Source organism: Vombatus ursinus, unplaced genomic scaffold (genome assembly GCF_900497805.2).
Source record: "Vombatus ursinus unplaced genomic scaffold, bare-nosed wombat genome assembly UNPS02014781.1, whole genome shotgun sequence".
Taxonomy (NCBI): domain Eukaryota; kingdom Metazoa; phylum Chordata; class Mammalia; order Diprotodontia; family Vombatidae; genus Vombatus; species Vombatus ursinus.
Genome location: NW_020954559.1, coordinates 15,905,303 through 15,931,526, shown reverse-complemented (window position 1 = coordinate 15,931,526; position 26,224 = coordinate 15,905,303). Strand labels below are relative to the sequence as shown.

Genomic DNA, 26,224 nt, shown 5'->3' with positions numbered 1-26,224 from the left:
ATAAGTATTTGATGACTACTATTTCCTACAGCATCACTGTAGCAAAATAAAAAGGTATTCTGGTGTGTATTAAGAATGCTTAGAAAGAGAAGCTCCCACTGTGATGAAGACATCCCGCATTATGATGAAGACAACCCCTGCCAGGTTTTCTGAACACGATGCCAGTGAAGTACCAGTTCTGGTATGTCTTATATCAAGATGGAAAATCTTTAGGTACAGGCCTGGGGAAGGACTGACTGTATGCATGTTACCAGAAGATAAGCATAAAGTTTAGATATACTCTTTACTAGGTTGTTCTTAAGGTGTTAAATTTTATGGCCACAGCAATTTACGAAGATTACCTAAGTTACAGATAGGTGTTGTGTGATCTGTAGAAAGAGCACCTACTAATAACATTACAGGCCACTGAAGTACTGAATTAAAATGAAAGACTTAGAAAGGGAAAGTAGGTAACAAAAAAAGTGACTATCTACAAGAAGGAAACACTTTACATAGTTAAAAAAAAGGCATTAAGAACTATAAGAAAATAAGAAAAGTTAGCATCTTACCAATATAAGCTTCAGAATCACCAATGTACATTTCAATGCAATGCCCAAGCATGGTAACGGAAAATGTATCATCTCTCCTAAGTCCAAGAGCCTGTCAAAAAAGGGGTCAGAATTTACTATGAGAAAGAGAAATATATTTATGAAATACTTATAAAAGCCTTGTTTTTCTATTTTGTGTAAGTAGTTTCACCTAAGGTAACCTGAACAGAGCAAATGTTCATGAAGAATGGCCAATTAAAGCAATAAGAGCAAATATTATACCAATATCTAAAAATACTAGTTGTTTTCATAAAATCATAAAAATATCTGACAGCAGCACCAAAGGATGTTTTGATTAAGTTTCCTTTTAAGATACCACATGGATACAAATAATATCCACACATTTTATTGGTGAAGTTCATATTTTTCTTCCATGTCATTTTAAATTTCACTGAATTAAATGGAATCAAGTACTGATGGTTGGATGTAAATTTTGTCATTTTGTCATAAATCCTTCTCCTCTGCAAGTTATTAGATATATAGATATGTTAATTCAATTTTCAACCTGGTTTAAATGTTCCAGTAGAGAAAAATGCATTTTTAATACATGCCTGCATTTATTAACTCATTAATATAAAAATTTATGACAAATAGCAAATCAATCAATAATCATCAGTTAAATATGCCTAGTACTATCTCAAATCTCAAACACAGGCTCAAAACTGTTCCTAAGTTTAATGAGTTACACATCCTATAAAATTATTTTCTCTTGCAAAGAAAAGAGTATGGAAGGAATTCTCTACTCTTTTTCTCAATTTGTCCGATGAAATTCAATTCATCCTTCATGGTTAAATTCAAATATTAAACCCCATGAAGGATTCCTTAATTCCCAAACATATCATCCCCCAACTCCACCCAGTCTGATTAAAATTCTTTTTTAGATTTCTAAAAGCACTGTTTACCCCTTCCCTGTACAGTTACCGCAGCCTATTGAGATTACTTTTGTGCAGTCTTATTTCCCCTACCAGACTGTAGGCTACCCAAATGCACAATGCCTTATTCATCTCTATATGCCCCACAACATCTTGTGCATAGAAGGTGCTTAAATATATATTTGTGGAATTAAATTTTGCAACTTTAAAATAGTAAAAAGAAAAAAAAAGAACCTAGCAAAAAGGATTTTTAAAAATTGGGTGTAGTTTAATTTTAATAATGTAAAAATTAAAGATATACCGTGTGAAAATAATCAACTGCACTTTCAAAGTTGCCCATTAGGCTGTGTATATAACCTATGGCAGAATAGGTAGAAGCATTCTGGGGAATCAACACTAAGGCTTGACGATGGTACTCTAGTGCCTCTTCATACTTTCTGTAAAAAATAAAAATAAGTTGATATTGCATACATTTTAAGAAGTCCAAAATCTCAAGTTGTATTTCTATGTTCCAAGAATACAGATTTCCAGAAGAAATGTCACATGGTATCAGTTCACTCAACCTGAACAGTATTTTCTTTGCCATTGCCACCATGGATATTTTATTGAACAGTTTGATTATTTCCTTTAACTACATCATAGGGATATAACCTAAATATATATATATATATCAGTTTATCACCGCTTTCCTCAAAAAATTTGTATTTTTGGCCTGTTCAGCTTGTTAAGATGAGTTTCACATATTTATCACTTACTATATAAAGAAATATTCTTTCATTATCCTAAAACCTTTATAGTATGTTATTTATATCTAGCATTATTTATTATTTGTACTAGCAACATAGTAAAGTGAAAAAAAGGTTTTTGAACCAGAAAGATGTTGGTTCAGCTACTGTTTCTGGCATATGTTGGCTGCCTGACCATGGAAAAACACCAAAAGGTACTGCAACTTTATATTCCAATGTTCTATACTAAAATCTACTAGGGAACAGAATTTTTATTCAATAAAAACCACTAGAAAACTAGCAAAAAAAACCCCACAAGGGTTTAGATCCACAACCCACGCCATCCATAAACCCTTAACTGGATAGCAACAAAGGATTTAAAAAATTATTATTATTATTTTACTTTTTGGTGACGCAATAGTTAAGTGTCAAGTGTTTGAGGTCAGATGTGAACTCAGGTCCTCCTAATTCCAAGGCTGGAGCTCAATCCACTATCATACCTAGCTGCCCCTAGAAATTATTTTTAAAAACTCTAAGAAAAAGGAGTATTATTTGTCTCAATTATGGACAAATAAAATCTCTAATGATAACTCAATTTAAATAATTTAATAAGTTCTTTTTGGCAAAAAAAAATTTTTTTTGCATAACAAAAATCTACAATCTCTAAAATTAAGGAAAGAAAAAACTGAGGAAAAATTGAAATAAACATATCAGATAAACGATCCTTAAGGTAACTAACACATATATCTAAGGCCAATATGACTTTTCCTAATGGAATAATGTTCAAAAGACTCAAAGAGACATTTTATAAAGAAATTAACAGATGAAGATTCGGGGAAGATGGTGGAGTAGGTCAGAAAATTTCACATTCTCAAGATTTTCCTCCACAAAAGAGATAAAATAGCACCTCTGAGCGAACTTAGATCCCTGAAAACAAATAAAAGTAGGGGCAGAAGAGGGATCCTCTTGGGACAATTGGAGAAGATCTGAAGAAAAATTCCAGGACTATTTCCTTCCTGTGAAGAGTAAACACCTCCAGGCTAGGATTGCTTCAACAGCAAGCAGCAAGCCCTGGGGTTAGTTGGTTTGAGAGGTTGCCTTGGCCCCAGCTACAGGAACTTTTACCCCAGGGACAGTGAGGGGAGTTGGGCATCTGTCCTGGAGAAGATTGAGGGAATCTCTGCTGACAGGGAATGCCAGATCCAGCTGTGCTGTGCAGAGCAGCCAAGGCAAGAAGGAACCAGCACATACATCTGTTAAGTGCAGAAGCAGTGGGGCAGGATACCAATGGCTGTGGGCACTTATAGGAGGCTGGAGGTCTTGGTTTGCATTCAAGGTCAGAAGGGAAAACTGAAGAGGATTAGAGGCCAGAGGCACCATCCCCCCAGACCCCAGGCCTAGAGGTGATTATAAAAACTAAACTATTACAAAAAAAAATGCACAGGCAAAGGAGAAAGAATACAACAACAGAGAACTACTATGGGAACAGAGAAGATTGGGTTGCGTCTTTAGAGGAGGATAATGAAGCAAAGAAACCCTCTTCTACCCCAAAGAGTCATGTCGAATGGTCACCTGCCCAAAAAGAATTCATTGAAGAACTTAAAAAGTACCTTAAAAATCAAATGAGAGAGACTGAGGAAAAACTAAAAAGAAAAATAAGAATAATATAAGAAAAACAAGATTATGAAAAGAAAGTCAACCAATTAGAAAAGGAGATCCAGAATCTTAAGCAAGAAAATGACTCCCTGAAATCAGAATTGGGCAAGGGGAAACCAGCAAAGTTATAAGAGATGAAGAAATGAAAAAACAAAATATAAAGAATGAAAAAAATAGAAAAGAATGTAAAACATCTCATAAGAAAAACAACAGGGGCAGCTAGATGGTACAGTGGATAGAGCACCAGCCCTGGAGTCAGGAAGTTCAAATCTGGCCTCAGACACTTACTTGCTGTGTGACCCTGGGCAAGTCACTTAACCCCAACTGCCTAAAAGAAAAAAAAAAAAGAAAAAGAAAAACAATGGATCTACAGAACAGATCAGTAAGAGAAAACATAATAATTGGACCACCTGAAAGTTCTGATCAAAAAAAGAATCTTGATACAGTAATACAAGAAATAATTAAAGAAAACCATCCTGAAGCATTAGAACAAGAGGGGAAAGTAGAAATAGAAAAAATCCACCAATCATCACCAGAAAGAGATACTATGAGGAAAGCTCACAGGAATATTATAATCAAATTCTAAAATCCCCAGATCAAGGACAAAATATTACCAGCAACAAGAAAAAAAATTTATATAAATACGGTGGTGCCACAATTAGAATCATACAACACCTAGCAGTAGTGACACTAAAAGATCATAAGTCTTGGAATACTATATACTGAAGAGCAAAAGAACTGGGCTCCCAGCTGAAAATATCACACCCAGCAAAGCTAAGCATAATTCTAAATGAAAAAAAAAAATGGACATTTGATCAATTGTCAGATTTTCAGGTCGTTGTTTAAAAAAACAAAAAAAACCAACCGTGAACTCAATAGAAGATGTAACATACAAGAGCCAAGAGAAATATAAGGTACATACCAATGACCAACTACAAGGGACTAAATAAGGATAGAATGTTTACCTTTTATGTATGAAAAATGTAAAACCTATGTCTAAGATTGTTACTCGTAATTAGGTAACTTATAAGGAACGTTGGGGTAGACCTGAGTATGATATGACTTCAAAATGTAGAACCATTCAAGTATAGCTAAAAGAGTAATTATCTTTTACAAAGAAGGTACAAGAGGAAGAACCAATACAGAGGAATTAGATGGGGGAGCAGGGTTGTTAGTTCTGAAAACCTACTCTCATTGGGAATGGGTTTTAAGAGAGGAAAATACACATATACTTAGAAGAGTATAAAATCTTCTAAATTTAGAAAGAAAACTCTAAGGAGATAGGGAAGGGGAGAGGATAAAGGAGGGATCTTTACAGGGGAGGGTGTGGGAATAGGTTAAAAGGGGGATATAGAAGGGGTTTAGATTTAGGGGAATGGGAGGATAAGGAAGGGATTGCTGGAGTCGGGGTAGGTTAAGTAATAGGAACAAGTAAAGTAGAGGAGTTAGGAAAAAAGAAGTATGCACAAACAAACACAAAGATCAGGACTCTAGTCTAGTCCTAATCTCTTAGGGAAAATATATGTTTATATATTTTTGTGTGTGTGTGTATACATATATATTTGTGTGTGTGTATGTATATATATATGTACATGTATATATATATATGTATATGTATGCATATATCAATACCTATATATAAATATATCCAATGCTCAATTGTAGCCTTGGGGTAGTGGGTAGGCGGGAGAGAGGGGAAAAAAGAACAAAGTAAAAAGTGTACAGCAGAGAACCAAAAAAAAAACCTACAAGAATGCAAAGAAAAGATGGACAGCTTTCAACAAAATGTGCAGTATTTAATATATAGATTTTCTTGAAATCAAAAGTTATTGCTATATATTCTGAATCCTCTCCTGTGTTCTGCTGTGCACAGGACATTTTTTAAATTTTTTCTTATTTTATATTTAAGTTTCTAATGTTTCTTTTTCTTTTCTTATTATGTATTTAAGTTTTAGTTATTTGTCTAAAATAAAAATTAAAAAAAAAATTTAACAGGGATTGAATAGGAAACATGGACTGTACTACCTAGAGTACTCAGAAGTTAGTGATTTGCTCTGTCACAGAGCTTTCATGTGTTTGAGGAGGAACTTGAATCCAAGTTTTCCTGATGCCAAGCCCAGATTAATATCTCCACTATGTCAGGGTGCCTCTCCAATGGAAGAAGGAAATTAAAATGGTTAATGACCACATGAAAACTGTCAAACTCCCTAGTACAAAAAAATGCAAATAAAGATAACCTTAAGGTGCTATCTTCTTCTACCTCCTAGAGTGACAAATATCTATATCTACAAATATATACAAATAAAATCTAATATGGGCAAGGCTGCCAAGGAAGAGACACTCGCATACATAGTTGGTGAGCCGGGCAGTATGCAGGAAGAATTATACACTCAAACCTTTTGTCCCAGTATTTGCACTGCAAGGACTATTATTCAAAAAGAAATCGTAAAAAGGAAAAAAAAAATATTCTTAGCTGCCCCATTAATAGGCAAAAACTGTAAACAATCTGTATGTCTTAAAAAATTAGAGAATGGCTAAATTATGGTATATTGATCTAAGGCAATACAGAACCATCAAAATAAACAGGAAGTGTTTTCTAAGGAAACATGGAAAAACCTATATAAAGTGATTCAGAATGAAATCAGAAGAACTAGAACTGTATACACATACAATGACAACTACATACTTTTTTTTTTTAAAGGAAAGCAAGTAGGGCCAAAAGTTATAATTTCAAATTGACTTGGAAGGGAACACAAAATGAAAGTATTTTTTGCTATTTGTTAATTCCTTTGGTTCAGCCTTGTTACAGGATAAGGGATTTGGCTATGATTTTGCCCCTTGTTTTGTGAATTTGTCATTAAGTTTATAATAAAGTTCTTAAAAAGAAAATTGGTTATCTCTGGTTCACTGTCTTTATCAATAGTTATCTCTGTTGTTAAAATACCAACAGAGATGTTTTTGAAGTGATCTAGGTGTGCTTAATAGTATACTTTACACTTGTAATTTGAAGGCTTAGACATAAGTGATACCTTCATGTGGAATAAAAACATTAAAATCTGTATACAATCCAGAGAATTTATTTTAATTCACAATGGGTCCTATGTTCTACTTTATCACTTACTTAAGTTTTCTGCATACATGGCCCAAGTTGTTCAACAAAGGTTCCCATTTGTCAACTGTTACCTACAAAACAATTTGTCGTTAAAATGATTATTTCATACTTTCCAACTAGATTTGTACATATTTAATTACTTCACAGATAATACATACTTGCTATTTAATTACCACAAAATAATGAGATGTCAAATCAAAGCATACTGAAAACTCAAGTTCCTTTCATTTATATTTTATGTTAACTTAATGAAGTTTAATGACAAAAAAAAAACAAGCACTGTTTTCTCCTGTTTTGGCATTTGATGCAAAACAAATTTTAAAGTTTATACATCACAAAGTGTAACCCTCAGAATATGATCTGTACCTATGGTCACATGCAGATTGCTAGAATTACTGTGGTTTGGGAAAGACTCAAAACCAGAACAAAAAGTGGAAGTTATAAACAAGTGGGATAGTAATGCAGATGTGAAGGAGGAACTCAAAGTGGAGTCAAACAGAGTGGGCAGGAATGAAAGGAGGTACAGTTCAGGAAGTCTAGTATGAATAACATGCATAATCCTTGATTCTGAGAGCTAACAAAGGCTAAAATTGTTATTTTTTTTAAAAAATAGTGACTCTATTAAATTGTTGCTTCAGTGCCTATACCTTTACTAACCTAAAAAAAATTAATGCATATTCAAAGCATACATCTAAATGCATAGAGCAGTATTTTCATAAAGCAGTATATGGTTTAATATTTCAAACATTAAAAATTCTAAAGTTGTTATTAGAAAGATATGAAATTATAGCAGTGCTCCACTCTCCTCAAGACAGTACTAAGTATGAGACTCAATAATATTCTTCCGCTTCAGAAATGGAACCTGCTGAGTTTAGGAGCTAATGATGCCATTAATAACTCTCTTCAACCAAAGATGCAGTTATTTTAAGTCTTCTTAATCAGGAGGATTATTACACCAAGACTGGAAATGCCAAAGCTTCCTGTAATCACTCAATAGGCTCCAAATGACTGGAACAGCAAGATGAATGGCTATCCTGATACCACAAGGCAACTTACACCTGCTCTCTTAAATGGTCACTAAATCAGACAATATCAATTATTAAGTGAGAGGGACATAAGTTAAATACATGACTGCTCAAACAATTTTTAAAAGCTTTTTAATAATGACAATTATTACATTAACTTTGAGAGGGCAGAGACTGCTGCAATTTAACTTTTTCTGCAGTGTCTTTTGTAATTAGGTATTTATATAATGGTGACTAAGTAAATACCTCATTTCCAATGGCTTTAATTTTTTCTAATGCATCAAGAAACCATTTTTCAGCTGTTTTCCAGCTAAAGTAAAGGAAAAAAGGCAATTAAGTTATTCCAAATAAACAATTATGTACATAAACAGCTGATAAATATTTCCCAGTAACACTATAAAAATTTGAAATAATATACCTTTACTAGCAACCTGATTTAAATTTACCAAAGATAAACATATCTGGCCATCGATCTCACAGTAAAGGCCAGATGATTTTTTTCATTTAACACAATGTATACTGATGTTTTTAAAAAATGAAAACTAGAAATATAATGCTGAAGAGATAATAATTTAGTGAATATGAATTTGAGAATATTATATCTTTTCTTTGAATAGTTTATAAAATATTTATTTTATTAGAGATAACAGTAAAATCATAATAAATTAGAATAATCAAAGATTGTGCTGTTTTGATTAGCTGCATTTTCTATTCATCTCAGGGTTGATCAAGAAAGGAATCCTTTGTTTTAACCAAAAATTTCTCTAAAATGTATTATTTACAGTTCAATGTGTAAACACAGTACAATTAACATAATCAAAGTTATCCTGGATGACTGAATTGTGCAGTACTTCTGAGTCAACATTTTGATGTTGGCTGATAAGTGAATAGTACTTTCAGGGTTAAACAAATAGGCAATTGGGTTAATATGAGGCCCCAAAACTATTATTTTTAGACTGAATGTATGATGCCAGCTTGCTTTCTGTCTTGTCTTTCTTTTACAAGTGAAATGCAGAATAAAGATTACACTTAATGAAGAATTAGATTAATTTCTATTTGATCAAGGTTTTGATGTATTTAGGAAAAAAACTCAGGCTGATGCCACTTGTTTTTCTTTATGTACTTACTCTCCATTTTGAAATGCAACCACTCCAACCTCATGCATAACAAAAGGATCTTCAGGTGCGATACTTAGAGCTTGGCTGAAAAATCTTTCAGCCAACTTTGAATTATTGGTCAAACCATATTCCAATCCAATATACAGCATTGGTAAGTGACACCTAAAACAATGTTAAAATCACACATTTAATTGAATCAATGCAACAACTTAATAACCTAACAGAAATTCACCTACACGATCTTTTCTTAAAAAATAATTCAAATACCAAACCAGTAACTAGGTATTTCAATCTATAATGAGTCTTGATAGTTTATCAAACAGCCTGCTGATCCTCCTAATACTTGTTTCATCCTATCTTACATTAAGATACAAACATTATTAAATTTCTCCTTATTTTCCATTACTCCTTAATATAACACATCTACAAGATTAGGCTGTAACTCAACTTACGACATCTTGAACAAGCCACATTCATTTCTATTTCTGTGACTTTGCTCTAGAATATCTCATTTCCTCTAGACAGCTGATCTATAGCTTCACTGTTCAAGTTTTCTTCGTGAAGTATTCATATCTTCCCTTTTTCTAGAAAGTCCTTCCTTTTCCAGCTAACTCCCACCTCTCTCCTTATTTTCCAAACTTCTTAAAAGAACAGCTTATTTTTTTTCCATTCATTCATTTTTGACCCTCTCCTAGTATAAGTTCCATCTCCAACATGGCAGTTCTGCGCTCATTCTTTAATGTGCCATCCCATGATCCCTTCTTTGTTCACTCTACATTCCCCCAGCAATCTCATGACTTTATCACTTCTAAGCCCATTACTTTCACACTTTTATCTTGAACCTTGAACTCTTGAGCTTCTTTTAGGGCCGAATTTCCAACTATTTGTCAAACATTTTTGCCTGAACATCCTCCCAGCACCTGAAACTCCACATGGCTAGAAACTAAACTTATTCCCTACTACTCCCAGCCCTGAATGTTCCACTGTTCCCTTCTTGGGGACATATCAATGAAAGTGGACAAGTGAATCCTTCCTGCTCTTGGTCTTGCTCGCTATTTCTTATAAAAGGAGAGATACCGGAACTGTGTGTAGAGCTGAAAGGAACCTCAGAGATCGTGCAGCCAATCCCTCATTATAGACGAGGAAACCAAGGCCCAGAAATGTCACTCCCTGCCAGAGGGAGTGAGCATCAGTTAGTGCTGAACTGAGGTCCTCCAATTCTAAATTTACTGCATTTTCTCCTACACCACAGCAGCAGAGATGCCTGCCAAACCCTAAGCACTGGCAAGGAAGATTTCCCTAATCAGCAGCCTTCTTCATTCCACTGGGGTTTATCTTATGGATCATAAGCTACTACGTAATAGTTTAGTACCTAAACAATGACATGTAGTTCTTTAAGAAAACCATTTAATTTCTTCATTAAAGTGCTCAGTTTGCTTGTCACATACCCTTTCATCAGCTGTGCTGCTGTGAAGTAAGCTGCCATTGCTTGATCATGCTCACTCTCAACTGCAAATGAATGTCCATAAGCTATCCATGCAGGTCCATAGGTTCTTTCAAGTGTTGTGGCTTTACTAAAATAAATTCATTAAATTAGTATAAATTTGTCAATTCACTGGTAACTAGACAAAGACCGCAAAAACCCCTATTACTTATAGGATAAAATAAAAACTCTTCAGCCAGCTACTTAATGTCCTTCAAAATCTGTATCTAGTCTACCTTTATAACTTCCCCTTCACATATTCTCTGTTCCAAATGAACTGTATTATCTGATCTTCCTTGATCTCATCCTAACATCTCTCTGCCTCTATGCCTTAAGGCAGGAATGTTCTCTACCTTCATCTTCAACTTGAAATTCTTTCCTTTTTAAAACAGTTTAAGTGCCACTGTTAACATGAGCTGCTGTTCAGTTATAGTCGATTCTTTGTGACCCCATTTGGGGTTTTCTTGGCAAAGATACTGTAGCGATTTGCTATTTCCTTTTCCAGCCCATTTCACAGATGAGGAAACTGAGGTAAATAGGGTTAAATGACTTGCCCAGAGTCACACAGCCAATAAGCATTTGAGGTCGGATTTGAATTCAGGTTTTCCTGACTCCAGGCCCACTACTGCACCTAGCTGCCCATTAACACGAGACTACAATAAAAACAAAAGTTGATATTTAAAGTCCTTCTATTCCTGTGGTTCTCAACCTTTTCTGTGTCATGAACTCTTTTGGCAGTCTGATGAAGGCTATAGGTGCCACAGAATGTTTTTAAATGCATAAAATATAAAAATTGTGCCTCATTTTAAAATAAAAATGAAAGGAATGCAAAGAAAACCAAGTATATTGAAATATTTTTTCAAAATATCAGGGGCAGCGAGGTGGCACAGTGGATAGAGCACCGGCCCTGAAGTCAGGAGGACCTGAGTTCAAATCCGGCCTCAGACCAAATGCTTGACGCGTACTAGCTGTGTGACCTTGGGCAAGTCACTTAACCCCAAATGCCTTACCAAAAAACAAAAACAAAAACAAAAAAATATCAAAATAATTTTATAAAAACAAGTTTGCAGACCCTAGGTTAAGAGTCCATACCAAAGAAGTAATTAATGTAAGAGAAAAAAACTCATTTATTTGAGTTTCACTCATTTTGCATTTATAATTATTCTTTTAAACTGAGAAAATTTCACTAAATAAATTAAAACATGATTTTTGGAGAGTATTTCAACTACTAAAATTTTTAAGGATTCCAGCTGAATGATTTAGCGCACTTAATAAACTATCAAGTGTTTCTACATGTTTAAAGTAGCAACAGTTATTTCACAGTATGATATTACTGGACAATGGAAGTATTAGTAAGTTGTTTTTTTTTTTAAGATATTCTTAAACACGTTCACTAAGACATTCAGATTGATCTTTCTTTTTTAAAATTTAATTTAAAATTTTTTTATTTTCAGTTCTCTCCCTCCCCTACCCACTGGGAAGGCAAGAAATGATACCCATTACACATATGAACTATTTAAAAAAATTTTCGTGGCTTTTCTCTTATTTCAATTAAGTCTGTTCTATTCCTACTACTCTGACAAGTTGTATTAATCAAAATAGAGGCCACCCTCAAATACAGGTTTATAGAATCCTTAGATTTTAAGCTGGAAGGGACCTCAAGAGGCCACCTAACTCAACTTCCTTACTTTACAGATAAGGAAACTAAGTTAAGTGATATGTCTGTGATCATAATGCTAGTAAGAAGAGGTAGGATGTGAGCACAAGTCCTTTATTATAGAGTCAGTCCTTTCCATTGTATAACTTTGACTTCTTAGGTCATAACCTAATTTAACCTCAATTTAAATTGAGATTTCCTTGGAAGAAAAGAAATATGTAGGTACACACTATGGAAATGCCATTTTTATCCATATCCAAATTTTATACAAATGAAATCTGGGGGGAAAAGTACAATCTTTAATTATGTCACTATGGTTTTAAAGCTAAAGCCCAGAATTGTGTCAAAACCAGAGATGAATACAAATCAATGTTTGAATACTGGCTTTTGTTGAGCCATCTCCAGGTACTTGACCCATTCATTTCATTCCTTATAAACAATGAGCAGCTTACTGGTGGGGCTGGATTGGGAGAAAAAGCAGATGCAAGTACACTGAAGTGGAGGATGGGAAAGAGACTCACCTGGACTACATATGTACCTGTATTATAAAGAGCTCTCTATAATCTGTAGACCATTGGTAAAGAGAAGGCCTACTGCAGAGGAGTGACAAGGGGGACCACTGGGCATGTAGCATCACAGGATCATAGAAAAAAGGTAGGTAAAGATACAATGTGAGCCTGAATGAGATGATCAGAGATCTAGAGCTGAAAAAGGGCCTTGGAAGACATGGAACCCAACCCCTCACTTTATAGATAAGAAAAATGAGAACAAAAGTTATCTTGGAAGGAATGTCATACATTTTTATTTTTTCAGTTTTTTCATTCCAGAATGTTACAGGGCTCATGCATATAGTTTACTGACCCACAGAAATGTAGGATTAAATAGTCTTGATATACCATGAATTCCATTTTTGGACAGCTCTATGGGGAAGTTTTTCCTTATTTTGGAGATAAAGACTGCCTCAGTAAAAGCTAGAATTTTGGGAATGTAAGTATATCTAAATAAACACATATGTATATAAGCACACATACACATATATCTATGTACATACAACACATTTCATACACATGCACAAGTTACACACACACACACACACACACACACACAATTTTATATACATATACACACCTTTTTGATGTAGCTCATATAAAGAGACTAGGGAGAGGGACCAGACTTGTGATTTCACTTATTCGGGTTTCTGGTGAGGAATTTCCTTTACCAACACAGGTTTACATCTTTTATGCAACTTATAATCTTAGAATGTTGTTTAGAGCACCAAAATGTTATATGACTTGCCCAGGGTCACTGAGCCAGTATTTGTTAGAAGCAGGACTTGAACTCAGGTCTTCCTAGCCCTAAGGCCAATGTTCTATTCATCATGTCCCTCTGCCTCTTTTCCTATATATATATATATATATATATACTTATATAACAGGGGTAGAGTTAACAAAAAGTGAATGAGCTACCTCAAGGAGTACAGCAAGTCGTCTGTCACTGGATAACCATTTGTCAGGGATGGCTGTCACTAAGATTCATGCAATGGAAAAGATTAGATAAAATAACTAACGAGGATACCCTTTAACATTGCAGTTCTATGATTTTAATTCATCCCTGTTTCAAGGCAAAACCACAATTAAACCATTCTAGATTAATGAACACCAGACCCATTAGATTATAAGTTCCCTGAGGGCAGGGATTATCTTTTGCCTCATTTTGTATCATCAGTGCTTAACACAGTGCCTAGCACATAGTTGGCAGTTAGTAAGTGTTTACTGATTGACTAATTTAATAACTTACCAGAAATTTCCTTCTATGTCCAAATTAAGCTACTTCAATTGCAATTAGAGTTCATTTTTTTTCTTGTTCTCTTTTGGGGGAAGTAGGCATGGGACAGATAGAAAGAGGGTGGATGTGCACTGCTGAATACATTCTTTGAATAATGTTTCTTTGTATAATCCATATCTTTTCATAGCCTATCCATTTATTTTGGTTGGTTATATGGTATTAATGAGGACAAGGCTGCGATATGGAGTTCTAACAAGAGGAAAATTATTCTAACCATATATTTCATCCTTAATCTTAACCACTTAGGAGAATCAATGTAGTACAAATCAACAGTAGGGTTTAATCTAATCCAACTCAATAATCATTTATTAAGCACTTACTTTATGCAGTGCTCATACTAAGCAATGGGTACACAAAAATAAGACAGTCCTTGCCCTGAAGGAGTTTATGACTTTTATGGACAAGGATGGCAAATTTTGCATGGGCACAAATAAATAATGCAATGTAGAATATGTTGAGAGTAAAAGTAATAGCTCAAAGTTTTCCTGGAAATTTGAAGAAAAAAGGTCAGTTCAAGTTGGATGGGATTAAAGGAAGACTTCACGTGAAGAGGAAGCATCTGAATAGGGCCAAGAAGGGGAAGGAGCTCAAAAGGGATTCTGAGCAGAGGGTTGTTCTGGTGAGGGTAGTACATTACAGGAATGGGGAAAAGGCATAGAGATTTGATAGGGAATGAGAACAAAAAACAGGGGTTAGTTCAGTTTGCTTGAAGAGAAAGTGTATGAATAATAGCTTGGCATTTATACAGACCTTTAAGGTTTTACAAAGAACTTTACATATGCTGACACATTTAATTGTCAAAATAACCCAATCCTCATTTTACAGGTGAGAAAACTGAGGTTCAGAAAAGTTAAATGACTTGCCAGGGTCATACAACTAGAATTCAAAATCTGGTCCTTCTGACTCCAAGTTCAACCAATTCTCTCTCTTTATACATATGCTGGGCCAGGAGAAGGGAAGGGATGTGAAATAAGTTAGAAAAGTAGGACAAAGTAGGAATGTAGAGTACCTTGCCGGTCAGAATAAGAAATGTGAATTTTATTTAGTAAGCAATGGGGAAAACCACTGGGGATTTTTGAGCAGAGACATTATAGAATCAAAGCATTTGTTAGGAAAATTACTCAAGTGACAAATATGAAGGCTACACTTTTGAGGGGAGAAGCAAGAAGTGAGAAGATAGACAGACTAGTTAGGAGGCATATTAGTCCAAGAGCAGATGTTAGTCCTAGATCTTGAACCAGGGTGGTAGAAATAGAACAGAAATAAGAGGAGTCATTGAATATTGTGGAAAAGAATCAATGGCAATCAGATGGACTTGTGGGAGGCAGTGACTTTTGGAAAGAGTCAACTCTACGGTTTGGAGGTTGGGTGCTGATACAATGAGCAGAAGAGGTAAAGCTGACATCTCAATGTATGTGTCATATTAATGGTGGTTTAATAATCCATTCGCATATGAATGACAGAACTTCTAATACTGGCTCATATTATTCTGTTTTTTAATCTATGCAGCAAGGCAAAGTGGCTGGAGTTAGCCTTGGGGTCAGAAAGACTTGGATTCAAGATCTGTTTCAAACACACTGAAGCTATGTGATCACAAAGAAGTTGCTTAATCTCTCAGTATTTCTGGCAACTCTCTAAGATGGTAAGTTACAGTTAAGCTGCACTGGTGGATGTAGTTTCAACAGGATCAGTTATTCCATATACTGATGACACCACAGGGCCAGACACAGCCCAAAACCTTCCACGAAAGATCCTTGAGAGGAAGGACCATATTATCTATTTTTTTATCCTCCACAGTGTGCAGGCAATGTGCTAAGAAGATACTCAATAACTGTTGAATTAAATTTTCATTCTTTCAAACTGCTCTTTGAGCACTTAATTGCATTAAGAAAGATGCAGCAATAAATACTTTCCTTGAAAAGATACCTATGGAGAGATTTACAGCCAAGGTGGCTGCTTGAAGGAGAGGCAGGCCATCTATCTCCTATAAACCTTCTCCAGCAAAACTCTTAAGTTTGAATTAGAATAAATAATGATTAAGGATCTGATGTGAAACTACAGTGATATCTTCCATCCCAGAGCTATAACAGGGTTTAGTGAGAAGCCTATGGGCAGTAGAAAAGGAGCTCCACCAACAGGGCTAGTGCCAGTGTAACCAGAGATAGGACAGGGGTAGCCTCTAAGGCCCTGCATCTGGAGGAAGCAAGAGTGGAAGGTTTCCCTGAAAAAGTCCCAGGGTATTCAGAAAGCCACAGGGTGGGGACCTTAAAAGCCTGCAGAAATTCAGTAAGTAGCACCCAGTATGGTGCTACAGCACTCAGGAAAGTCTAGGCTAAAGGACTCTGAGGTCCTCTTCTGAGATGCCAGAGAGGGGCCCTGGATATCTCTGAAACTCACAGATCCAGGGGGGTTAATCACTAAGAAGTAGAACCCAGGGCAAGATGAAGCAGGGTAGACCACCTAGTGCAAAAGTGCAGCAAGGTCAACAAAGCTTGGTCCTGTCGCAGAGCCCCAATTCAGAAACTAAAGTTGGAAGAATTAGTAAACTAAAAAAAAATCACTCATTACAAAAAAATTATTGCAAACCTAATTCCACAACAACTGCAAACAGACTGAAAGAAAAAAATTAATTTCCCTCAAGGACTACATGAATACTTAGCAGAAATGGAGCAAGAGATAAAAAACAAAATAAAAGTTCTGGAAAAAAGACTGTAAGGAGAGTAAGTATTTAGAAGACAAAATGATAAATCTTACCCAAAAAATGGAATCCATGAAAACTAGAACTAGAAAACTAGAACAAACAGAAATCAATGAGTCATGGAAAAGGAAGGCCTATTAGAACACAATCATAAATTATAAAAAGAAAAAAAAAGTATCTGATACTGAAAATGAAACAATGGCCCTTAAAACAAGGAGAGATAATATAAAAATCATTGGACTCCCCTAAAGACAAGTTTAAAAAAAAAATCACATTTCAAGAAAACATGAATGACAACTGCCCAGTTCTACTGGAACCAGAGGGCAAAATAAATATAAGAATCTAAACACCCTCCGAAAGGAACTCAAAAGGGAAAAGTCCCAGGAATATCAAAATCAAAATCCAGAGCTCCCACCTCAAAGAAGAAATACCATAACCTTCTAGAAAGAAACAGTTCAAGTAATGAGAAGCCACAGTCAGTTATCACATAAGACCTGGCAGCTTCAACAACCACAAAAACAACTAAAGATCTTAGAACACAATATTTGAAAAGGCAAAACATAATAGGCTTTACATAATTCATATTATGCAAATTTGACAACTGAAAGTTGATGGGGGAGCAGCTCTGGCTTTGGTTCTGGTGGCAGCAACACTGGTGCAGCCCTGTGCCAGGGGTCCTCCTCTTCAGGCAATGAAGTGGCTTGGGCCGAGGGGGCCCCATGCACTGAAGACACTCTGGGCTTGCAAGGCCACAAAGCTGTAGAGGGGGAGGGGAAAATTCCAAGACGGAGGAGGATGTCTGTGAAATACCCACTTACATTAAGCAAGAACTGGATGTAATACAGGCTTATGTCAGGTTTACATATATATTATAGGCTTATATAATTATATATATTAAGCTTATATATATTATATTCAGCAAAGCTGAATATAATCCTATGGGGAAAATGGGCTTGTAATGGAACAGAAGACTTATAATAAGCATTTCTGATGACATGACCAGAGCTGAATCTGAATTTTAAAATGCAAACACAAGAGTCTAGAGAAGCCTAGAAAGGTAAATTTATTTGAGGAATTGGAAGAATGACATAATAGTAATATTATAATAGAAAGAGAAGAAACAGGTGTCTCATTGGAATTCTAACGTCTTCAAAGGGTACTGATGAAGTTAAGTAAGAGAAACTGAGACCCTAGGGGTGGACTGGTTCTGTTCTGAAGGTTTTAAGAGAGGAAAGAGAACAGTGTAAAAAGAGGTAGAATACAATAGTGTAGAAAATAAGAAGGGTTGAAACTTTCTACTTCTCATAATTGTAACAAATGAGAAGAATATGCGACTATGGAGGAAGAGAGTAGGCATCAGATGAACTTCACTCCTTTGTAAAATGGACAAATGAGGATTGAACACACAAGTAGGTGTAGAAATAAAACTCAACAGGGAATCAAGTGGGGATAGAGAGGAGAGGGTTAAGAAGGAAGCTAATATCAGGGAGGGAATAGCCATGTGTAAAATAAACTTCCCAATCCTGAAGAACATATTAGGGGAAGGGGAACCTCTTGGCCTGAACAAACTGGGGTAATGTTATTGTACCTTAACAAATTATGAAAGATACTATTTCAGAGAATCCTGGGTAATATGGCCTCACACAGATTGAATGTGAGCAGGACTGGGAGAACAATTTATACAAAGACAAAACCTTGTAAAGAAAAATAACTGAAATACTTAAGAACTCTGATTAACACGATAATCAATGCAATGCCCCCAGAGAGCCTATATGATGAAGCATGTTACCTATCTCTTGATGTGACAAAACAAGATGCAGAAAAGACACATATTTTAGGACATGGCTACTGGGTGGATTCATTTTGCTCAAGCATATTTATCTGTTACAATTATCCCTCCTTTCTTTCACTCAGTTAATAGGCGAGGGGGGGAGTGGGGAAGGAAGAGGCAGGTTAGCAATAGTAATGTAAATAAAAAATGGGATCATTGTAACATTTTAAAAAAATGCACAAAAGAGAACAGAAAGAAGTTCAGAAAGAAGAACAGAAAAGCAGGAGAGTTCTGACAGTTAACAGTTATATACTTTAAAAAAGAAAGTGGCGTCAAATGAAGATTCAGTTTCATATAGAATTTTTTTCTTCTGCTGTATTATGACAATGCAATGTTAGTGTTTAAATTTAAAATTAAAAAAAAAAGATACCTGTCAACTTTGCCAAGAGTAGACATGAACATAAACCCATACCTGAGATATCTTCTGGCATGTTCATTTTTGTGTCCAACCATTAGATAATAACATCCTACTGCAAACCAAGATACCTAAACAAATTCAAAATTAACCATTACCAAAGATAGAACAGATCTACAATACAAATCTAAACAATTCAATACAAGCACAAATTGAATCCTATTTTCTCATACTAAAGTTACATCCTATTTCTAAGTTAAAATATCTGTATCAGAACTTGTTTGCCAGGTATGAAGTTTTTTTTTTAAATAAATTATTCATTTTTAGTTTTCAACATTCACTTCCACAAGATTTTGAGCTTTAAATTTTCTCCTCCTCCTTCTCCTCTCCCCTCTCCAAGATGGCATGTAATCTGATATAGACTCTTATACATTCATATTAAGCATATTTTCACATTAGTCATGCTGTATAGAAGAATCAGAACTAATGGGAGGAACTATGAGAAAGAAGAAATAAAACAAAACAACAAAACAAAAGGAGAGCAAACAGTATGTTTCCATCTGCATTCCGACTCCATGGTTCTTTTTCTGAATGTGTAGAACATTTTCTATCACGAGTCTTTTGGAGTTGTTTTAGATCCTTGCATTGCTGAGAAGAGCTAAGTCTAACAAAGTCAGTCATCACACAATGTGGCTGTTACTGTGTATAATGTTCTCCCAGTTCTGCTCATTTCAATCAGCATCAGTTCATATAAGTCTTTCCAGGATTTTCTGAAGTCTACCCGCTCATCATTTCTTATAGCACAATAGTATTCCATTTCATTCATATCAGGTATGAAGTTTTGATAAAAAGATGGCAGAGTAATCTGCTGGTCCACATTTCCTTCCTAGCCTGGCCTGACTCAAGCATCATCATATCTCTCTACAGAAAAAAGGAGAGAGCCTAAAGACTTCACTGTTTTGACATTAACTTATATTGTAATGGCATCCTGACCCCCACTGCTTACCTTCCCTGTTTTGAACCTTCTTTCAACTTGTGATTCTGGCCTTGGGATTCTAGTTCTAATTTGATTAACTTCTCTACTGATTCCAACCTTGACTATATCCTGAGGTTGTTTGCTACCGCATTACCTTTTTCTGTAACTCTGACTTCTGGTTCCTGACAGATAGTGATCCCTAAGCCCCTATATTTGAAGTGCTCTGTCCTAAAATTCCTTTTTATTCCCCCGGCCCTCAAATCTTATCTCCAACCCTTTGAGGCTTCTAATTGGTAAATTGTTGTTTTAGCATGCCAAGTTGTATTTTTATGGACTGCTTCACTTTTTGTGAAGCAGTTAATGCAGTACTAAAGGATTAACTTAAAACCAATGAGTAGTTAGGAAACGAGACAATCTGGCTCAAAACTTTATTCCGAAAGAAAGAATTACAATTTGCTCAATTATAAATTTAAGTTTTTCTAACCATAAGTTGTAAAATTTGAACATAGTTCAATTGTAAAAACTGTAGACACATACATATACTTACAGGATTACTAGGGTATAAATCCACCAATTTATGAGAGAGATAGAATAGCTCTGTATAGAAAAAAAGAAAATTATTCATGTCAAATATTAAAATATATTTAAGTACTTTCCTCCTTATTACTAAACATACTTCATATTAAAATACCATATTGGTACAAATATAGGCCATTCCCTAAAATAAGACCTCATTAAAAGGAAAAAAAAATTACATAGGTTTAGAATGATAAATAATTACAAATAATTAGTTACCTTATTAAAAAGATTAAGTTGGATGATTTGAAGGGAGGAAAGCAGATTTACTTGTAGGCTGGAATTGCTTCCCCCTAGGTGGAGAGGAGAGGCCCCAAGACCTGATAGCTGTAGTAGGCAGGTACCACAGATGAATCAAAAGACCAGCATATGGGCAGAGGAATAATCAATCCACAAAGCATTTGTTAAACAGCTACTATGTTCCAGGCACTGTACCAAGAAAAGTTTAGCACGAAAATTCCAAATTCAATTCCTAGCTCTTGCCACAGCAGTAAAGAGATAGGAAAAACAAAATCCAATCAAAGAACTCAGGTTCTTTAAAAGGAAGTTAGGAAGAGAAGCATGGCCTATATTTGTACAAATAGGATACATTGTTTTTATGGGAAACAAAACTCTACATTAGTAAAATAGAAAGTCTTAATCTTCACTTCTAGGTATGCTTTACATTTACCAATGAAATGCAAAAACTCCTTCAAGGTAAACAGCTTGTAAAAAGCATACAACAATCACTGCCTAAAGAAAATAGAAATGGACACATATTCAAGCTAATTTACTATGTTTAATGGGTTATTACAAAGTTCCTCAATTAAAAGGCACTCATTTCTAAAAAGGACCAATTGGGGAAAAAATATTAATTGCAAATATTACAGATTAAAAACTTATGGTCCAAAATACATAAAGAAACTGTTATAAAATAATGATTCATAATGGTTTTACTTTCTAGTCCACAATGTGTAAATGGTCAAAGGATATGAACAATTTCCAAAAAGAGGAAATAATCTGTTAATAATCACTTCATAAAAGTCTCATAGAATATTTCTGGAGAATAAAATGGTAATATTAAGTAAAAGTTATAAAAATAATCATACTCTTTCACCTCATATTCTACTGCTGGAAATACACCCCGACAGTGTTAAGAAAACGAACGATTTTTTGTTCAGAAGTGTTCATAGCAATTATACAAAAACAGAAGCAATCAAAATGTTCATTAACAGGGGACAGAGTTGAGCAAACTATGATACGTTAATATAACAGACCACAATAATTTAAATTAAAGTGGAAAAGTTTATACAAGTAATGTGAAAATTTCTTCACAAAAATACAAAGCAAAAAATTGTAGACCCAAAAGAACTAATTATCATCAATGAGAAAAAGTGAGACTGAACAAAGAATCCTAATGGGTACTTGGATCAAAGGACTCAAAATATGCTTTGACACTTTATGCTGAAATTAACTTAAATGTCAGTAAGTTACTAAGCAAGGTTACCTTTCTGGATAAAACAACAAACAAAAAGATAAAATAAAAGGCATTAATTTCTAATAAATTAGAAGCCTTGAGAGTAGAGATTGTTTTATTCATGTTAGAATCCTCAGGGCCTATCGCAATGGTTGGTATATAGAAGGCATTTAATAAATGCTGATTGATTATGGATCATACTTAAATATGCGCCATCAAGCTTGATGATATAAAATCAAAGATTATTTCACAGTGAACTATTTTGTCCCACAATTTCATCTATACACTCTTTTTGTATAGGAGTAAGACATTTAGATTACATGGAATATATAATGATCGCTGATATAACTTTTTAAAGTTTGCAAAGCAATTTAAATTTGTTATTTCATGTGCTCTTCACATAACCCTTTAAGGTAGGTATTATTTTTTTCTTTAAATAGTATTCTACTTTTTCCCCAATTATATATCTAGAAAATTTTTAACATTTATTTTTTACAAGATTTTGAGTTTCAAATTTTTCTCCCTCCCTCCTTCCCCTCCCGTTTTGAAAATGGTAGGCAGTTTGACATAGTGTATACATGTGCTATCACATAAAATCTATTTCCGTATTTGTCACAGTTGCAGAAGAAAAAACAGATCAAAAGAAAAAAAAAACAAGAAAGAACAAAGTAAGTGAAAGAAATATGCTTCTGTTTGCATTCAGAGTCCACCAGTTCTTTATTTGGATATGGATAGCATTTTCCTTCTTGTGTCCTTTGCACTTGTCTTGCATTATTGTGCTGCTGAGAAGAGCTGAATCATTCATAGTTGATCATCCTACAATGTTGCTGATACTGTATATAATGTTTTCCTGATTCTGCTCATTTCATTTTGCATCAGTTTGTACAAGTCTTTCCAGTTTTTCTGAAAGCTGCCTGTTTATTATGTCTTATTGCATAATAGTATTCCACTACATTCATATACCACAGTTTGTTCAGCCATTCCCCAACTGATGGGCATCCCTTCAATTTCCAATTCTTTGACACCACAAAAAGAGCTGCTACAAATATTTTTGTACATGTGGGTCCTTTTCCCTTTTTTAATAATCTCTTTGGGATACAGACCTAGTAGTGGTATTGCTAGACCAAAGAGTATGCACATTTTTACAGCCCTTTGGGCATAGTTACAAATTGTTCTCCAGAATGGTTGGATCAGTTTACAACTCCATCAGCAATGGATTAATGTCCCAATTTTCCGACATCCTCTCCAACATTTATCATTTTCCTTTTTTGTCATATTAGCCAATCTGATTAGAGTGAGGTGGCATTTCAGAGTTGTTTTAATTTGCATTTCTCTAATCAAAAGTGACTCAGAGCAATTCTTCATATGCTTATAGATATCTGATTTCTTCATTGAAAAACTGCCTATTAATACCCTTTGACCATTTATCAATTGGGGAATAATTTCTATTCTTATAAATTTGATTCTATTTTCTATATATTTGAGAAGTGAGGCCTTTATCAGACTCACTTGCTATAAAGACTTTCTATAAAGCTTTCTGCTGGGTTTTGTTGCATTGGTTTTGTTCGTAAAAAAGCTTTTCAATTTAATATAATCAAAATTATCTATTCTACATTTTGTAATGCTCTCCATCTCTTGTTTGATCATGAATTCTTCCCCTCACCATAGATCTGACAGGTAAACTATTTCCTGCTCTTCTAATTTGATTGCTTCACTGTTTACGGTGCCTTTTAGCAAGATGTGTAGTTTTCTTCCTTATCTCTTTCAATTAGGTCTATTTTGGCTTTTACTATGTCTAAAATCAGGATTGCTACCCCTGCTTTTTTTTTTTATTTCAGCTAAAGCATAACAGATTCTGCTCCAGCCCCTTACCTTTACTCTGTATGTGTCTCTATGCATAAAGTGTGTTTCTTGTAAACAATACATTGCAGAATTCTGGTTTTTGATCCACTCTGCTATCCGCTTCTGTTTTATAGGAGAGCTCATCCCATTCACATTCACAGTTATGATTACTGTGTATTTCCCTCCAACCTATTTTTCCTCCTGTTTGTCCTCTCTCCCCTTTCATCCTTTCCCTCCTCAACATTGTTTTGCTTCTGTCGACCACCTCCCCAAGTCTGCCCTCTCTTCTGTCAGTCTCCCCACCCCCTCCCCCCCTTTACTCAATCTCCTCCACTTCTACTTCCTGTCGGGTAAGAGAGATTTCTATATTCAACTGATTGTGTATATGATTCCTTCTTTGAGCCAATACTGATGAGAGTAAGTTTCAAACAATGCTCATAGCCCACCTCTCCTTCCCCTCCACTGTAATACCACTATAATAGGTCTTTCTCACCTCTTCATGTGAAACAATTTACCCCATTCTACTGCTCCCTTTCTTCTGCAACTGTTTCTCATCTCTTAATTTTTTTTGTCATTCCCTCAAATTCACCCATACCCTCTACGTATATTCCTTCTATCTGTACTGTTAGTGATACAATTTTTAAGAGTTACAAGTATCACCTTCCTGTATAGGGATGTAAACAGTTTAGCTCTATTGAATACCTTATGTTTTCTTTTCCCTTTTTACCTATTTATGCTTCTCTTGGGTCTTGATATTGGAGGTCAAATGTTTGGTTTAGCTCTAGTTTTCTCCTTGTAAAGGTTTGAAATCCTTCTATTTTGCTGAATGATCATTTTTTTTCCTTGATGTATTATGCTTAATTTTGCCGGGTAAGTGATTCTTGGTTGTAGTCCTAGCTCCTCTGCCCTCTAGAATAGCATATTCCATGACCTCTGATCCTTTAATGTTGCAGCTCCCAAGTCTTGTGTGATCCTGACTGTGACCCTCCGATATATTTGTTTCTTTTTGGCTAGTTCTAGCATTTTTGACTTGATCTGATAGTTCTGAAATTTGGCTATAATGTTGCTTAGAGTTTTTCTTCTGGGATCTCTTTCCTGAGGTAGTGGATCCTTCCAATCCTATTCTGCCCTCTGGTTCCAGGATATCATGGTAATTTCCATGATAATTTCTTGAAAGATGCTGTCCAGATCCTCTTTTTGATTATGGCTTTCAGGTAGTCCAATGATTCTGAGATTGTCTCTCCTGGATCTATCTTCCAGTCAGTTGTTTTTCCCATGAGGTATTTTACATTTTCTTCCATTTTTTCATTCTTTTGAATTTGTCTGATTGATTCTTGATGTCTCAGAGTTATTAGCTTCCACTTACCTAATTCTAACTTTTAAGGGGTTGTTTTCCTCAATTAGTTCTTCTGAGTTTGTGTCTTGGTCTTCCTTGTCACCATAATAACTTTCTATGGTCAGATTATTTTTTGGTTGTGTTTTGCTCTTCTTTTTTGAGGAGCCTTCTTCCTTTCTTTTAAATTTGAGCTCTGCACCCAGGGTGGAAGGGGCACTATCTCAGGCATCTTGTGCTAGCTGGCTGCAGGCCCTGGTTGTTTACCTGGTGCTGTGATGAAAGGGTGGGGTGGGGGATTGCTGGCACTGCTGGAGGCCATAGGGGTCTGGCAGCTGAGCTGGTGCTAAGCTGGGTATGGTGGTGTCTGGCATGTGCTGAGGACCAGTGGAGTATTTCTGTGTTTCCTTGTAGCTACTTTGAAGCATGTGGCGGTCTGGCCTCTGGAGCTGCCTGTTGGTGCAGGGCTACGCTGAGGTGTGGCAGGGCTGGCACTGGCTGGTGGCTGCCTGTTTGCTTAGGCACCATAGGGTTTAGGGCCTTATTATTAGCCCTATCTTACAGATGATGAAATTGAGACTCTGAGTTGCTAAGCGGCTTGCTTAGGGTCATGCAGCTATTAAGTATCTGAGGTATGATTCAAACTTAAGCCTTTCTCACTCCAAGTCTATGTACAATGCCACCTAGGTAACCTATTTAAAAATACTGCTTAGTACACCAGTGTAAAATCAAGAATCATCTGTGGATTATCTCTGGCTAATAGCCTTTTGTAAACTATTAGGGCATAACACAAATTTCCCTGACTATAAAAATGGACAATTTTAACCAAATAGTTACAAATAATTCATTATTTCCAATGATACACCACAGCCATAGTCAACTTATACTTCAATCAATTCTCAAGCATGAACATGGAAATCATTAGTCAATTATTTCCCTCTTAATGATTTCCAATGAAATACAGACAATGTTACCTTTTACTTTAAGCCATTCTCAGGAAGAATAAAAGCAACACCAACACTTTTTGTTTTTGGTCTAGGCAATAGGGTTGAGTGACTTGCCTAGGGTCACACAGCT

The 26,224-nt window shown here is 35.3% G+C and overlaps 1 protein-coding gene across 1 annotated transcript in view; it reads right to left on the bottom strand.

Moving 5' to 3' along the window:
- LOC114046232 (cell division cycle protein 16 homolog) overlaps positions 1-26,224 on the bottom strand; it is a 52,062-nt gene that overhangs the window by 10,300 nt on the left and 15,538 nt on the right. The window contains exons 7-14 of the mRNA XM_027866475.1: positions 20,488-20,537; positions 19,022-19,095; positions 10,544-10,669; positions 9,105-9,257; positions 8,224-8,287; positions 6,962-7,023; positions 1,761-1,896; positions 549-639 (exon numbers count right to left, since the gene is read on the bottom strand). Coding sequence (XP_027722276.1) covers positions 549-639; positions 1,761-1,896; positions 6,962-7,023; positions 8,224-8,287; positions 9,105-9,257; positions 10,544-10,669; positions 19,022-19,095; positions 20,488-20,537 — 756 coding nt within the window. The remainder of the gene's footprint in view (positions 1-548; positions 640-1,760; positions 1,897-6,961; positions 7,024-8,223; positions 8,288-9,104; positions 9,258-10,543; positions 10,670-19,021; positions 19,096-20,487; positions 20,538-26,224) is intronic.